Source organism: Leptosomus discolor, chromosome 4 (genome assembly GCF_034619465.1).
Source record: "Leptosomus discolor isolate bLepDis1 chromosome 4, bLepDis1.hap2, whole genome shotgun sequence".
NCBI lineage: Eukaryota > Metazoa > Chordata > Aves > Leptosomiformes > Leptosomidae > Leptosomus > Leptosomus discolor.
Genome location: NC_141394.1, coordinates 40,730,483 through 40,747,322, shown reverse-complemented (window position 1 = coordinate 40,747,322; position 16,840 = coordinate 40,730,483). Strand labels below are relative to the sequence as shown.

The 16,840-nt window shown below is 39.0% G+C and overlaps 1 protein-coding gene across 1 annotated transcript in view; it reads left to right on the top strand.

The window, feature by feature from the left end:
• KLHL2 (kelch like family member 2) overlaps positions 1-16,840 on the top strand; it is a 62,205-nt gene that overhangs the window by 29,338 nt on the left and 16,027 nt on the right. The window contains exon 5 of the mRNA XM_086464768.1: positions 7,079-7,241. Coding sequence (XP_086320894.1) covers positions 7,079-7,241 — 163 coding nt within the window. The remainder of the gene's footprint in view (positions 1-7,078; positions 7,242-16,840) is intronic.

The window sequence follows — 16,840 nt, the reverse complement described above, 5'->3', positions numbered from 1 at the left end:
ATTTCCAGTGTCTTTTAACAGAAGAGAAGGGTATGAAAGGCTAAGCTCATGACTGTTAACAAAAATAATAATCAGAATAGAAAATCAATCTGTCTTTCTTATGTGGAGGCTTAAGCCAAAATGTGCTGTTACATGGTGGCTGGGGCACTGTTCTGGTAGAGGAGACGTAGGAGAACCCTCAAGCCAACAAGACTGCATGGTCCTCTCTTGTATACCAGATGGATACCATTTATTATAGTGTATTACTTGATTAAAGTGACCCTTTTATTACTTTATTTACTTCATGAATCTTGTGTCTGCACTTCATCAGCTCTCGACTGCATCCCAAATCCCTCCCAAAACTTCCACACCTACCCCCTTTAAAAAACCCCAACACCCCCCAGCCCCAGACTAACCGAAAAACTCACCTCCACCCCAAATGTTTTACTTAATAATTAGTAGTTCATTCAGGCTAATCTTCTAAAGTGGTATGTCTTCTAAAGCAAATTTTTGAGCAAATCAGTTACTTCCTATAAATTGCATGTCGCTAACTGAGGTGGACTCTTAAGTACAGATTGTGATGCTGGTTAAAAAGCAGTTTTTAAATGTAAACCAGTTACTTTTTCCTTACACTCTGTTTTATCATACTGCTTTCCGAGTTGGGGGATGCTTAGTATTTTGTAGATTGTGTCAGTCATTCAAAATACTACATTATCATGATTATTTGCTGCTTTTCAACTGAAACAGTGCTCTACCAGTTTGCATCTAGTACTAATGGAATGTGAATGAATAGGACTGTATCTTGGTTAGCAGTCCAGTTCCTTCCTCTGGTACTATAAAACTGACACCTGCACCTGATTTTTAATAGGATGTGGCTCGTGAAGCTAAAGGATAAATTTATATATCCAATTCATCACTGTGTAATAGCCTGTAAAGTCAAGGATGTTAAGACACCCAGAAGGTGTACTTTATATGTGGTGTCATGTTCTAAACTTGTAGCTCATGCACATCTTTAAATCCAGTGCAGCGTCTTATTTGTGTATTTTAACACTGGAACAGTGCACTTAACTTGAACATGTTATTCATATAGAAATGCTGGCAGGGTTGAATTTTCCAAAATTGAAACTTCTACATTTTATTCCACAGATGCAAGTGTTAAAATATTTGTATCTATTTTAGTGTTTTTGTATGCATACTCCCAAATAGCATAATTTCAATGCAGTGCTGAATGATTTCACTAGAACTTAGACTACGCTTCAGTTACAAACACAGTTTTAATTACAGCACAGATGCATGGGGATGAGAATAAAAAAATAAGATAATTTGGATGATCTTTGACCATTATTTTCATTTCCTTCTTCCTTATGCCATGATAGTATAAATAGCAAGTGAAGGAGTTTAGTTTGATGAAATGGTTATTTAAACCTTAGAAACAGAGAATAAACTTTACTGTATTTCCTCAAGATTTGTTTTATAACAGCCATTAGCATACCTGCTGCTCTCTGAAATTGATTTCACTCTAATGTTGTAACAAAAAATACAGACTATCTGCAATTAGCAAGGATGTAACTTGCTCTCTCCTGTGTACTTCTATGTTGCATTGTACTGCATTTGGATTCTCACACATCTGCTTGCCTAGGTTAGTCTCGTTCCTAATGTTACAGATTTGTTTTCTTTCCTCTCCATGTGATAAAGAATGATTTTTTTCTGTTTTAGGCAGCACATTATTCCATTCTCTTGGCATACTTTGGCATGCTTTGATTTTTATTGGCTTATTTGCTTGCGAAGTACTTTAATGTTCTGAGAAATTTTGGGTTTGTTTATGCTGTGGAATCTTGTTCCCAAAACCTGCAATATGTTTCATTATGTTCATATTGATGTTATACTGATCTTAATGCATTGTTGGTGGACATGAATATGAATTTGGGCAAGAATTCATGACAGAAATCTTGAATAAAGATATTTCTTTTCTTAAATAAAGAAATTCTAGGAAATTTAAAAATGGTGGAGACGAAAATATTGCTCTAAGCATCTTCATACTGCAGGTAGTACAATATGTTCTGGCTAAGAAAATCTTATCAGTACAAAGACAGTGTAAAGATGATAGCGTGGATTGCTATAAAATTACCAGATCAAATTGATTTAAATCAGCAGGCTGAAAGCTTTAATCAGTTTAAATTTAACTTTGAATTGAACTTTTTAAAAGCAGGTCCAGTTAAAGCAGGTTGAGGCATCTGTCCACTGAATTTTGAATATCTCTAAATGTGGATATTCTGCAGCTTCTTGGGGCAACCTGTTCCAGGGCTTAACCACCCTTGTGGTTTAAAAAAAACAAATAACTACCACAAAATAACAAAACCCAACCGAACTCTTTTTTTTCCACTCAGATTTTCCTGTGTTCCTACTTGCCTCTTGTCCCACTGCTATGCATCTTCAAAAACAGTCTAGCTCACTCTCCTCTACCATCCCATTAGATAGGTGTGCACTGTAATAAGATCTCCCCTTTGTCTTCTCTTTTATGGCTGAACAAATTCAGGTTTTGCCTCTCCTTGTAGTATCACATGCTCCAGCCCTCTGATTATCTTGATGGCTCCTTCCACTTGGGCTTGTTCCTCCAGGCTCAACCAGCAGGGCAGTTAATAAAAGCTTGTGTTGCATAAAGTGGTACCAGCTTGTGGGAGCAAGGAGTCGTATGAAGGGAAGTGTGGCACTGAACTTTGTGAAACAAATATACTGTGAAGGGATGCCTCTTAGGTCATCTGGCAGCCTTTGGTTAGGATGAACTCCCTTGTCTGGTGTGGAGGTGCTCCAGGGCAGATTCTCTGACCAGCTTCTAGGTAGTCCACAAGGACAGTTTAATGTTTCATATAAAATTTACTGACTTGAAGATACTTGGAAGCTACATAGTGCTGTGTTTTGATTTAGCAGAGAGACACAGCAATATACTGAAATCACAACACAAGCACGGTATAGCAATTGCAATATACATCTGGATCACCATGCAAAAGTGATTCTCATTACTGGTCTCTATATTCCCACTGTTGGGATGCTGGGCATCCCCAGTTCACCAGGAAGGAATATGTGGGCTAAAGCCAGCTCAAGCCTGTTTCTCCCTTCAGAGCTCCTTCTGTTGGTTGTTCAGTTTTTATACTTTGTGTTGGGCTGAGCCACGTGTATATACCTCTCTTCCTGCTGCTCTGGCTAGCTGGGGAAGATATTATGCTCTACTAATTATCTTAGAGGAGGCTGTTTACACAACCTGATTGCTCACTGATACAGCCATATATCTAAACCAAAGGTTTTTACCCTTCTGTAAGCATGGTGTTGAGGTAAGTTCAGCTTTCTTTACGCCACTTGGTGCTCATTTCTTTCCTGAGTTCATCAGCCTCGCCTATCTCCTCTGAGCACTCTTCCATTGTAGGGGTTTGTTGGCCAGTTATGCAGGCTGTATCTTCCTGGACACTGTTGTAAACATGTTCCTTATGGACTGGTGGGTCACTCGTAACCAGAGTTGCCTGCCTGTACCGGCCACACCTCGCCTCAGAGCTCAGTACATGTATGTTTTGGTCACATGAGGTAAGTATGTCCAGCTGCACAAGAGTGAACAGCGTCTTGATACTGTCTGGGTAAAAAAAAGAGAGAGAAAAGCTGCAGGAACACCAGTACCTTCAGCCCTCAACACACTCTTGGCATGTGTCCGAAGGGCCACAAGAGAGGGCAGCAGCCTCAGATACGGGTTGATGATCTAGCTGTGTTATTTTTGAAGCACTTGAATCTGCTCCAGTGAAAACAGGGACCCGAGTTTAGGGTCTTAAGTGGATCCCCACTGACTGTGCAGCTGACCCTGCAGGTGGATTTTAAAATAAATACTTGTATGTGTCACAGCCCTTTTTGTCTCAGTGAGGTTGGAAAGGTATTAGGCATGACAGGTGCACACAGCTTTGGGAATAGGAGTGTCACTGCAAGAGGGAGAACCAGGAGGAGATAACCAGGGAATAGTCTTTAAAGACTTGTAAGGGTTAAATGATCTGTTCTAGGAAACGTAGCAGTCATTCCAAGATTCATCACCACGACTTTGACACAAAAAAGAGAATACGTAATTTCTTACTTGCCATCTGTAATAATAATCTGTTCGGTTTCTTTGATTATAAAAACAACAAGCACTGTGATGAGGATATGTTTTCATGGAATAAGTAATTGAGTAATTGGAGATGATTCCCCCCCCCCCCCCTTTGTGTTTCTTGCAATACAAAGCGGTTTGCATATTAAGGTAGTTTTGATCTTTAAAGGAAAGTTAGAGTACCCTCTACTGGCTATTTTTGGAAATAAATCTGAGCTGTAGCATACCAGTTTAGAGTCGGCAGCAGTTAAACTGAATCTGCACTGCAGTATTAATATAGGGTTTTCTGAGAGAAGTTTGGGTTTCCCCACCCCCGCTGCGTCATTCTGTCCCTGGCTTCAGCAGAGTGAAACTGCCTGTGATAAAACTGTTTGTTACAGCATCCAGGCTAACAGTTCTATAGGTACAAATGGAAATAGCTATATTTTATCACAGCTCTTGTTGCCTAGTAACCAAACTCCAATGTATAATTTCAGTGGGGATAAATTTGATGCACTTTACCTCTCTTTTTAGTAGCAGAATACACAAAAAAAAAATAGATTTAAATGTCTTATTGTCTGATAACTAAAATGTATTGAAATCTGTAAATTTACAAACTCATTTACAATGTTTTAAGAACTGATGTTAATTTCCCATAATGAAGAGTGATCTTCTAGTTCTTGTAATATTGCTTTACTGTTCATATGAGTGAGCAAGTGTCTCTGTGACTGTGCATACAAATCTTAAATTCTTTTTTGCATACCATTCTCAAATTTCACCTTTCAATTTTGTTTACTGATTTCATGATTATTTTACATGTTTTTCTACTGAATTCATTTAAGCAGTCAAGGATTGTTCTCAGAGTTATTTGCTCAACTATACTGATAACATGCCTGCAATTATCTAGGACTGTGCTTGAATCAGTTACTGAATTTGTAAGCAGGTGTGAAATGTTTGCTTCATTGGGACAAGCTGTTTAAATAAATACTTGTATTAGATTTGTAGCCTTAATTTTTGGTATGTAATTTCATGATCATATCCTATCCTAGACTTCACTGTCAAATGAAATACCTACTTACTGTTGCATCTCATCATACTGCAGTTCTAGTAACAGAAATTGTATTACTAGTATTATCTTCACATTTTCATAAACATATGTTAAAATGAGTTCACTGTACTTTAGTAACCTTTAAGCTTACTAAATTTGCTTTAAATTGTGACTGACATCTGCGCCGATTACATACAGTTCTCCATTTATTTTGTTAGACTTATTTGATATTTTCAAGGATTGTGTAAGATTTAAACTAGTTTTTAGTTATTTTGCCTAGCAGCAGTCTGTATCTCTGCAATCACATTTGTCTTTTTCCTTCATTTCACTCTCATTAAGGTTGATATTCAAAGCAAACTCTTGTTAAATGTATGGTCCTTCCTTTTTGCTGTCTACACTGATAGCCAAATGTGTAAAACAGATGCTATAGTGGATTATTGCTTCAAATTAGGGATTAGTATCTTGAGGAACAGAAAGATGGTTTTCAAGCAGGCTTCATATATGGCAAGTGCAAGGGAGAGGAACAGTCATAAATAGTAGAAGCAGGACCAAAAAAATAAGCTTAAAGCAGACATTAGCTTTACAAGGTTGTATCACCTGAAGTTCTTTTTGTTTTAATTTGGGTTATAATTAAGTTTTATTTCAAGAAAAAAATCTAAAGAGTAAACGCCATCAGTAGCTCTTTAGAAGCCAAGTAAACAGATACTCACAGAGATGATGGCAAATATTTGATTCTAAAGTTTCTTAGACTAAAAATTCTTCCAAAGAGTAATAAAGTAGTATATTCAGCATCTTTCGTGTGGTGTTATAGAGGTTCCTAATTGTTATACTCTGCTCTTCCAGCTCTCTCTTTATTCTTCCAGTTTTCTTCTTGTTTGTCTCTCCAATTCTACCCAAATAATTGTTTAAATGAAAAGCAAACATTAACAAGAGCAGTGCAGACATTGTTTTTGGTGTGTTTTGCTTGCTTGTTACTGATGCAGCCTACAGTATATGTGTTCTCTATATGCAATTGAACAGTTGCAAGATTTCCATGTTAAAATCTTGCCTGTTGTCATCCCCGAAGATGCAAGCTAACATTAATTTCACACTTGAATGTTCTAAAATAGATGTCTCATTAAAATAACTGTCAAAGGCACAGAAAATGAAAATATTGTGAAGAAGAAATTGTAGATAGCAATATGGAATTTCACTCAGAGGCACAATTATAGTTCACCTAAACCTCATATTTATGTTTTAGTGGTCAAATAAAGTGAATGTTGTACAGGTTTTTAAATTCTTCTTTACTTTTTCCTTGCTTTGTGACAGTTGAAGGACAAATGTCATTTACCTAATTCCTTACTGATAGGGATTTTTAATGAGTTATGAAATATTCTATGTGCTCAGGCTTTTAAGTGCCTGAACTGTCATTCTTCCAAGAAGGTCACAGACTTCTTTGGAAGCTGAATTTGAGTCCTTACTGGAATCAGTTGCATAAAGATGCTTATTACTGATGCTAAAAAGTGGTACAATGTGCAGTGCTTGCATGCAAATAAGATATACATATTCTGTCGTGGTCTAGAAAACTTTGATTTAAAGAAATATCTAATGCTGGAGGTTTGAAAATGAGGTGTTGTTATGGAGTGTTGGGAACAGTAACAAGGGAACTCGTGAATGAATATTGGGAAGAGTTTACATGAAGTGTGAGAATTATAATCTATGGAATGATTTCCCAGTGAACCAGGTGGTAGAGATGTTGCTTGTTATTTTCATTCTTAAATGGTATTTGCAGGGAGGTAAAATCACGCTAATGTTGGGGTTTAAGTTCTTCAGTCACATAATGCTGAAATTTTCCTCTCTGTTTTAGTCTTAATTTTTTAATGGATTATTTTGTTTTCTTTATTAATATTGAGAATACTCTTGTATAAGCTCAGAATTGAATTGGGGTATTAACCACCTGTTGCTTCTTACAGGTACTGCTCCCAGCAGCTGGTCTTTTGCAACTGCAGGATGTGAAAAGAACTTGCTGTGAATTTTTGGAATCCCAGCTTCATCCTATCAACTGCTTGGGGATTCGTGCTTTTGCTGACATGCATGCATGCACAGACCTCTTGAACAAGGCCAACACATATGCAGGCAAGTTATTAGTATAGCATATAGCTTGGTATTTGTGGGGGGGGGTATACACACATACGAGTTCCATGCTTACCCAGCCCCACCCAGAAGAAACCAAATTTTATCCAGGATGTTGCAGAGTTGTCTTCTGATGAAGAATGCATTTGATATGAATATATTTATGAGAAATAAAGTCTCCTGGCTGGAACATAGTTACAGTAAGAACAAAGGGGCAGAATCTTCACAGCCTATCAGGGTCACACATGGTCCAAGCAATTTGTAATCCAGAAGGAAACTAGGTTGCTGTTTTAACATTTTGAACAGTCCCTTAAGGGAGAAAATCTCGAAAGAAGAATTAAAATTCTGGCAACTGCCACAAGCCAAAGTCTGTAGGAAGTACCTGGGGGAAGAAATAAGACAAGGGCATGGGGTGGGGTGCTATCTGTCGCCACTGTGCTATACTGGCTAAGAAACAAACCTACCATGAGTATTGTGTTATCAGCTTGTCTGCTGCAAATCCTACTCATCTATCCCAAGACTTGAAATTTCTTACTCTAAAGGGTACTTGTAATCTCATTCTTCTACCTTGACACAAAGTAGATAGAGATGCCTCTTCTAACTGTATGGCTCAACCAACAAAATTCTACTTTCCCTGTAAAGTGTGTTGGATTGTTTCTCATTCTTTTTCTGAAAAAAGTGTTCATGGATTTCTTAATTTTATTACTAAAAGTACATTATCATGGTCATCTTGGAGTGTGTTATTCATATCTGTAAGACTTGACTGGCTCATGTCAAGTCTTGACAGTTTTGAATATTAGGTTCTCATTTTGCTTGCTGTTGTGAATGAAAAAGCAATTCTGATTCTGTGGTGAAGTAACAGTAGTGTTGTATGGGGAGGACAAAGGAGAACAATTATCCCTTTTTCTTGATGCTGGTGAGGCCTCAGGTAAAAGAATGCTGAATGGAACTTTAAGATAGATGCAAACAAGCTGAAGTGAATCCATGAAAGTCTAACATGAACGTATTAAGAAAACAGGATGCGCTATGACAAAGACGGTGAAAGAAGAGAGTCCTTTCAGTCAAGAAACTAAAAGGCTAGGAGCATGAGAAGGAGTGCAAATCTTCCTGTGCGTAAAATTGACTGAGAATGAATAAGCTTAATTTGTGAGGTATTTTAAAAGTAATTTCATATATTAAGGAAAAATCTAACTGTGAAAGTAACACAGATCAGGCAAGCTGTCTGTGGAAGTTACAGACTCTCCGCTGTTAGGCAGCTGTAAAAAACTGATTACACTAACTTACGGTTTAGGTTGATCTAAATCACATCTATGCAAAACTAGATGATGTGAAGTTCTCTCTAGCTTACGTTTCTATGATTCTGTGAAGGCGAAAATACTTTTTTTCCCCTCCTTTATATTCCAAATACTTTTCTGCTGTTGGAAATTGATATACACGTAGTTTCAGTGAAAGTATTACTAAACTGGTAATCTTTAACGTAATGGATTAAAACCTTGTTTGTCTGCTCTTGATGCCAAGAAAGGTTGCATAACGTAGATTACTAAAAAGTAAGCAAAACATTGTGTAAGATTGTAAATTTGTAGCCTAACACTGTAACCAAAACTAAGGCTTTTAATTTGTTCAAGTAGCAATGATCTTACTGTTCTTTTGTATGTAGAATGCCTTTGGGTCTTGATGTTTGAGTCAAGACTGAAGAGGTTACACTGAGGAATTACTTTTTAATGGAAGCTTTTCGTAGTGAACAAAAAACCCGCTTTCATAGGGTTTAACTTACTAGCCAGCAAAGCAGTATATTTTGATTAGAGCTTTGGCAGTGAATATTCAGAGAGTAGGACTAATTTGTTTGGAAACTACAAAGTCACAGGTTGTCAGAGGTTGAGAGTGACTCTCAGGTGTGCCTCCTTACGTGCATCTTACACTATCTGCCCAATCACAGATCTTTTCCTGTCTTTTCAGTGTCTCTTGGATGTTTCATTTCTTCTTCAGGTTCAGCAAAACTGAACTGCTTTCCATCTAAACGTCTTTCCCTTCTCGCTATCTTCCTCTGTCACTGGTGACTTCAGTGTTCTCCCAGTCATTCAGATTCATAAACTTGACAACTTTAACTCTCCTCCACCATTTTTTCTCAACTACTTAGTTGTGTGTTCCTCTGTTTTTTGTTTCTTCTCTCCATACCAAATCTCTCTTACATCATGTTTCCCTTTTGCTGCAATGTAAATCTGTCTCTCACATAAATTCCTCTCTGTCTGCTAAGGTAACTTTACTACTCTGCAATATTCCTTTTCCCTCTGGATCACAGAATGTTAGGGGTTGGAAAGGACCTTGAAAGATCATCTAGTCCAACCCCCCTGCCAGAGCAGGACCACCTAGAGTAGATCACACAGGAACGCGTCCAGGCGAGTTTTGAATGTCTCCAGGGAAGGAGATTCCACAACCTCTCTGGGCAGCCTGTTCCAGTGCTCTGTCACCCTCACAGTGAAAAAAATTTTCCTTATGTTAATGTGGAACCTCCTGTGCTCCAGCTTGCACCCATTGCCTCTTGTCCTATCGCTGAACATCACTGGGAAGAGCCCGGCTCCATCCTCCTGGCATTCGCCCTTTACGTATTTCTAAACATGTATGAGGTCACCCCTCAGTCTCCTCCAAGCTACAGAGACCCAGCTCCCTCAGCCTTTCCTCATAATGGAGATGTTCCACCCCCTTCATCATCTCTGTGGCTCTGCACTGGACTCTTTCAGCCTCTCATCCTTGGCTTTTCCAGTTCAGCAGAATTACCCTCACTTGACTCTCTTTATTTCATATCTCTTTCTACTACTTTTGTGCTTTTAACTAACCTTCTCTTTTCTCCATAATCAAACCACCTTGCATTTCTATCAGGTTCCTCTAGAAAGCACTTTCCTTGTCTGTGCTTCCCTTTTTGTCATCGTATTCTTGGAGTCTTGCTGGCCTGTACCACGAGCTGCCAGCTCAACTCCTACTGTGTTTTAACCATATCTGTGTGGTGAATTTTAAAGCAATGCACACTCTGTTCTTACTCTTGAGATAAATATACTGTGCATAGTCAGGGTACAAGCTATTTCATTGGACTGTACTCTCTGCGCTGCTCTCCTTAATCCCTAGCACTGTCGGTCTTAGTATGAGAGCAATACAGAAAAAAGACTTAAACCCAAAATATCCTGATAAGGCTGCAGAAAAAATTCATCTGATTGCATTGCATTTCATAACTTTTCTAAAAAGTACAGTGACCAATCAACATCATTAATAGATAGTACAGAGTTAGAACTGAAAATCTTCCTGAAATAGAGCACTAAGTGCTTCAATTCATATGTCTAGGTCCAAATAATAGCCTTTTATCCTGGTTTCGGCTGGGATAGAGTTAATTTTCTTCCTAGTAGCTGGTACAGTGCTGTGTTTCGGATTTAGTTTGAGAATAATGCTGGTAACAGGGTGATGTTTTAGTGGTTGCTGAGTAGTGCTCAAGCTAAGGTTTTTCCCATGCTCTGCCAGTGAGCAGGTGCACAAGGATCTGGGAGGGAGCACAGCCAGGACAGCTGACCCGAACTAGCCAAAGGGATGTTCCATACCACAGAACGTCATGCTCAGTGTATAAACTGGGGGGAACTGGCCAGGAGGGGCAGATCGCTGCAGGCTCAGTGGGTGGTGATCAATTGCATTGTGCATCACTTCTTTTCTTGTGTTTTGGTGTTCTCTCTCTCTTTTTTTTTTAATATTCCTTTTAATTACTATTATTATTATAGATTTATTATTATGATGATGATGATGATGATGATGATGATGTTTTATTTTAGTTATTAAATCGTTCTTACCTCAACCCATGAGTTTTACTACTTTTTTTTGATTCTTTTCCCCATCCCACTGCAAAGGCACAGGAGTGAGCGAGTGCCTGCGTGATGCTTAGTTGCTGGCTGGGTGTTCCATTGCTTAGTTATTGCCTTGAGTAATTTTAGACCTGATAAAAAGAAGGATTTTTGTGAATGCTTTCAGTTGTCTTAATTTTTAGGAAATCTGTTTTCCAGTGTAGATTTTTTTTTTTTTTTTAACTCGCTTCCAGGAGATTATAGTGTCTCTATCAAGAATGGATGTTTTAGGAAAAACCAGAATTGCAGCAAACTTTTGCAGTGTTGTCAACAGAATCCCTGCTTGCTGTCTTAAGTGTGAAACTGCTGTATACAAATCAGCCATACTCAGAAGCTTTTAATGTAGTGCAATTGTATGCAAATTATTTATATACCAATTAAAAAAATTTGAAAGCTATTCAGGTTGTTTTTGAAAGTACTAGCTTTGTAATGCATACCTTACTGGAGAATTTCTAATGTGTATGTGACTGACTTTGTGATAACTGTATTTAGACTGCTATGCAAAGTTTTAACTAAATCTTTTTGTCTTTGGGTAATATAATATCAAATCCAAAAAGCTATCATATTTTTGACCTCTTATGCGATAGGAAGCAAGGCATACTTTTGTTAACTAGAGTTAATGTTCAGGTATTTAGTGTTTTAGGGAACACATTTTGATATAGCTCTTACTTGATTTTGAATTTTAAATTATTTTTTTCCAACTTCTATTCTGACTATGCCTTAGTAACTTCTAAACTACTTCAGTTTCTTCTAAACAATCTTTGTTCAGTTTAGTAGTTGAAGCTAATATTCATATAGATTACTTTCTAGAAATATAAGATCTAAGACCCTGACAAGACCTTGAGTGCAGTATTTGTTAAATGTGTTTGAGAGCACAGGAACTGTGTCCAACTTGTAACCCTCCCTCTCAGGGTTATTTTGTTCAGGCATCTTTTGCTGTACTCAGAGAGACTCTGCAAGCAGGGTGCAGAGAAGTGAAAATGAGAAGAAAGCTGCTTGGTCGTCGCGGGGACATGTAAGCTACTAGGCTGAGCCACCAGCATGCTCGGCATTCCTGGTAAAACCACACAGGGAGGAGGGGTTTGCCTTCATTTCTCCTTGGAACGGGCTGATCATCAGTCTTGCTGGATTTCTGTCTGCTGACTCCCTGGTTTTCTTCTGTATAGTTCTATACCTTTTGAGGTCAATGTTTTTCCTCTTGAATTTTCAAGCTTCTTATTGCGTGTATGTCAGGCATCATAGCTCCACACACACGCGCGTGCACACACACACCCCCTTTTTATCTTGAATGGCTCTTTGTACTTTATCAAGGCTATTTCTTACAACTGAAAAAAATTTTCTCAAAAGTCTGAGCCAAAGATAGGTGGTTGTGCCTTTTCAGAATCACAGAGTGCTGAACTCCCAGGAGCAGACGTTTTGGATTTAAGGCTCCAGAAGCTAGAATAGGTACAGAAGAGGATTATTAGATTGAAAAATCAGTGAAAATATCTCCCTGCTAGAGAAAATGGAAAGCATTTGGATGTTTAACTTCTTCCAGCCTTTCTTTTGTTACACTTGCTATTTTATATTTAGGAAGAAGAAGCAGGGAGATACTTCTGCTAATAGACAATCATAGCATAAAAACAAATGGATGCTGATGTAGATCAGATGTTATTAGAAAAGTGAAAATCTGGAACTTCCTTCCAGTGGGAGTGAAAACTCAACTTTCATTAAAATTGGGGCTTCATAATCCTATGGTGGGGTTGGTCCTCCTGTAGCATGGTGTGAGATTTCTGTAATTTAGGAGAGTCATTTATATGCATCTGTGATGCCTTTGGAGAGATCTGAAATAATGGACAGTTACTACAGATTACTTGGAATGAGCATCTGTTGCAGTTAAACTTTGAGGTGTAACTTGTTCTCATGATGTTGCAGAAATCAGCCCTGCTCCGGGTCTTGTCACACTTGCACAGTCAGAGACTACGTACAGCTGAAACATCTCATCCTTCCTGCGTGAGGGTTCCTATGAAGAGTATGCAGCATGGGTGCTGCTCGTCTGTCCTCAGGTTTAGGCTAGGATACATTTTATGTAGTCTTAGGGGAGGTTAACAAAATAACAATTTTTTCCCAAGAATACGGTGCATTTTACAGTTGTTGTAATGTTATGTACAACCTGAAGATAGATGGTAAAGCCTTTTCATGAGGAGTATGCCATCTTGAACCAGACACGCACATGCTCAGTGCTTAGGCCTTCACATATTTCTTAGTTGTAACCAAAGAATAATAATGTACTTCCACTCACCGTATCGGCTGGTGTGGGGTTTGGAAACATTGAATTACCTGTGGAAGTCAAGTGTCTTTTGAGGACCAGCTTTACACAGCAAACCTTCTTGGCTTTTAGCATCATGCTGAGAAGGTGTTGAAGAAACTTTTGTTAGGGGATCCTGGCATGTGTTGTGAAGCAGGGATTGCTCTGTTGTACTGAACTGTGGGATGCAGCGACCTCAATTCTGGTGCGCTGAGTTTAAAACTTTGAGCCCTGACTAGACCTGGAAGCATGTATGTCTTCTGTAGGCTATTCTTGTGTACATTTGTATGCATGAGATTGAAAGGATGTAGTTAGCAGAATCGTTCTTATGATTCTATTCTGAGTAGCAACGTCTGTTGCTACGCTGCTGTTACCTTGGCTGCTATGAATTTCATGGTGTTCTCCAAAGCAGTTATTGAAGCATAAAATTGACAAGTAAATCATATATATATATTTTTAAATCTGATTTTGCAACGTTTAGCTTCTGCTGGTTCTTCAACTGTCAGAGCTTGTGTTTATGTCTCTGTAATAAGGCTTGACCAGTGCTTTATGTTAGGTTATTAGCAAAGACATTTTGTCCCAAGTCAGAAACCATAACATGTGGGAATTTCAAAAAAAGTAGTTTAAAAACTATTTCTTGGTAAATATTTTTGTTTCATCTGCTTTGGAAATTGTCATTGTTCTTTTAACTGAACATAAGGCTCAGAGCTTTCCAAGCTCCCATGCTCCCCACTGCTGTAAAACAAGAGGTTATTAGTTTAGAAGGAAGCTAAGTTTCCAGAAGGTTCCAGCTGGTTTTGTAGCATTATCACATCAGAAAGATTGAGGTACTCCATTTAATTTGTGAAAAAAAATAATCGTCTGGTTTGTGGAATAGAAATAGTTGGCCTAAACCAGACAAAAGACATGAGACTCGAGATGTTTAATTGTGATATTTTGTTACACAGTCTGATAGACATTGGATTACTGCCATGAAAAGATCTAGGAAATATGAACCTTTTTTTACTTTTTCTATCTGCACTGATAAGCTCTGCCCGTGTTTATCATATGTGGCTTTGGGAAGATCTTTGGGTAAAGAAAGTGTACAAAATATTAAAAAGATTTTTGGAAATGGATATTAAGTGTCATCAGCTGCTGTAACACCTTAGAAAAATGTTAGAAAATGACTGAAGCCTATTAATGATGGAACAGAAATTTAGGCAGTCTTCAGTAATTTCATACACAGAGGCAAATACTGACAACAGCCACTGGCATAAAACATAAAGGAGAAGATGCGTTACAGTCTTTTATTTTTGACCACTGTGATTCTCTGAAAGGTTTTTCATCTGAGAGAACTTCAGCAGACCTTTCCTTCTGTACCTGTTTATTCCGTTTAGTAAAGGCAATTAAGCCAAAGAAGGTCTCACTGTAGGTATGTAAGCATCATGTCTACATATCTTTTTAAATACCTCCAGAGATAGTGACTCAACCACTTCCCTGGGCAGCCTGTTCCAATGGTTGACAACCTGTTCAGTGAAGAAATTTTTGCAAGTATCCAATCTAAACCTCCACTGGCACAACTTGAAGCCATTTCCTCTTGTCCTATTGCTGGTTACTTGGAAGAAGAGCCTGACCCCCACCTCACTACAACCTCCTTTCAGGTGGCTGTAGAGAGTGACAAAGTCTCCCCTCAGCCTACTTTTCTCCAGGCTAAACAACCCCAATTCCCTCAGCTGCTCCTCATAAGACTTGTGCTCCAGCTTCTTCACCAGCTTCACTGCCCTTCTCTGGACACGCTGCAGCACCTCAAGGTCTTTCTTGCAGTGAGGGGCCCAAAACTGCACACTGTATTTGAGGTGCAGCCTCACCAGCGCCAAGTACAGGGGCACGATCACTTCGCTACTCCTGCTGGCCACACTGTTTCTGGTACAGGCCAGGATGCTGTTGGCCTTTTTGGCTACCTGGGCACACTGCTGGCTCATGTTCAGTCAGCTGACAACCAGCACCCTCTGGTCCTTTTCTGCTGGGCAGCTTTCTAGCCACTCTGGGGTTGTGGTGATCCAAGTGCAGGACCTGGCACTTGGCCTTGTTAAACCTCATAGCATTGGCCTTGTCTCCTTGATCCAGCCTGTCCAGTTCCCTCTGTAGAGCCTTCCTACCCTGCAGCAGGTCAACACTCCCACCAGCTTGGTGTCATCTGCAAATTTACTGACTGTGTGCTTGAACCCCTCGTCTAGATCATTGATAAAGATATTAAACAGAACTGGCCCCAATACTGAGCCCTGGCGAACACCGCTTGTAACCATCCACCAACTGGATTCAGTTCCATTCAGCACAACTCTTTGGGCTTGGCCATCCAGCCAGTTTTTTACCCAGCGAAGCATACGTCCACCCAAGCCATAAGCAGTCAATTTCTCCAGGAGAACGCTGCAGGAAACTGTGTCAAAAGCTTTACTAAAGTCTAGGTAGACAACATCCACAGTCTTTCCCTCATTCTTTGGCAGGTCACCTTGTCATAGAAGGGGATCAAGTTAGTCAAGCAGGACCTGTCTTTCATAAACCCATGCTGACTGGGCCTTATCACCTGGTTGTCCAGTACGTGCCATGTGATGGCATTCAAGGTGATCTGCTCCATAAGAGGTCAAGTGCTTACTGCTGCTGTGTGTATGTATAATACACATCTCCAGACTCATAATGAAAAATACTAAAAAGTGGTACATTTACAGCTCCTGTTACTTTCTTGTCCTCACTATGCTGGGATCATTTATTGTACTTCCAAACATTTTGTTACTAACAAAACGCCTTCCATGTCGTTAAGAACTTCCCTTTTGTCCTTTTAGTTTGCCCCTGAAGCTGAAGCCCCATCCTACTGGTACAGGGCAGACAAGGACAGATCTTTAGCTATTCAGATAGAATCTGTCTCTATCAGTTGCAAAAATGTGAAAAATCTGTTTTTCATATGCAATTGGAACAGATATTTTAGAAATGTCCTAAAATGGAAGGGAGTTTTTTTTTTTTAAAGGCAGATTTTAGTGTAATACAGAAGTAGGGTTCTGCTTGCTTAGGAAGTGGGAATTTGGGAGCCAAGCCTCTGCAGCTCCTAAGCCAGCTTGTTTCCAGGCTGCCTGACTCTGGAGCCAGCTGGCTTCAATGTCTGTGTAAAGTGACAAGAAGTGGGGCAGGATTCCAATACAAATTTGTCAGTTGCACACTGTGTGGAAAATTCTGATTTGGAAAAAAAAAAAGTAGTATTTTATTCTCTTATGAAAACTTCCAGCCAGATAGTTCTATCTGTTTGCTTAGCTAAGAGACGTTCATGAAGAAAGTAGTATGTTACCTAATGCAACAAACAAAAACCAAGCTAGTTTGAGATTTTGCAGGGGACAGATGCACAAAATAACCATGGCGTAAATTTCATGATATTTGTTGTTAATATCTCCAGATTATCAAAGCTTTCA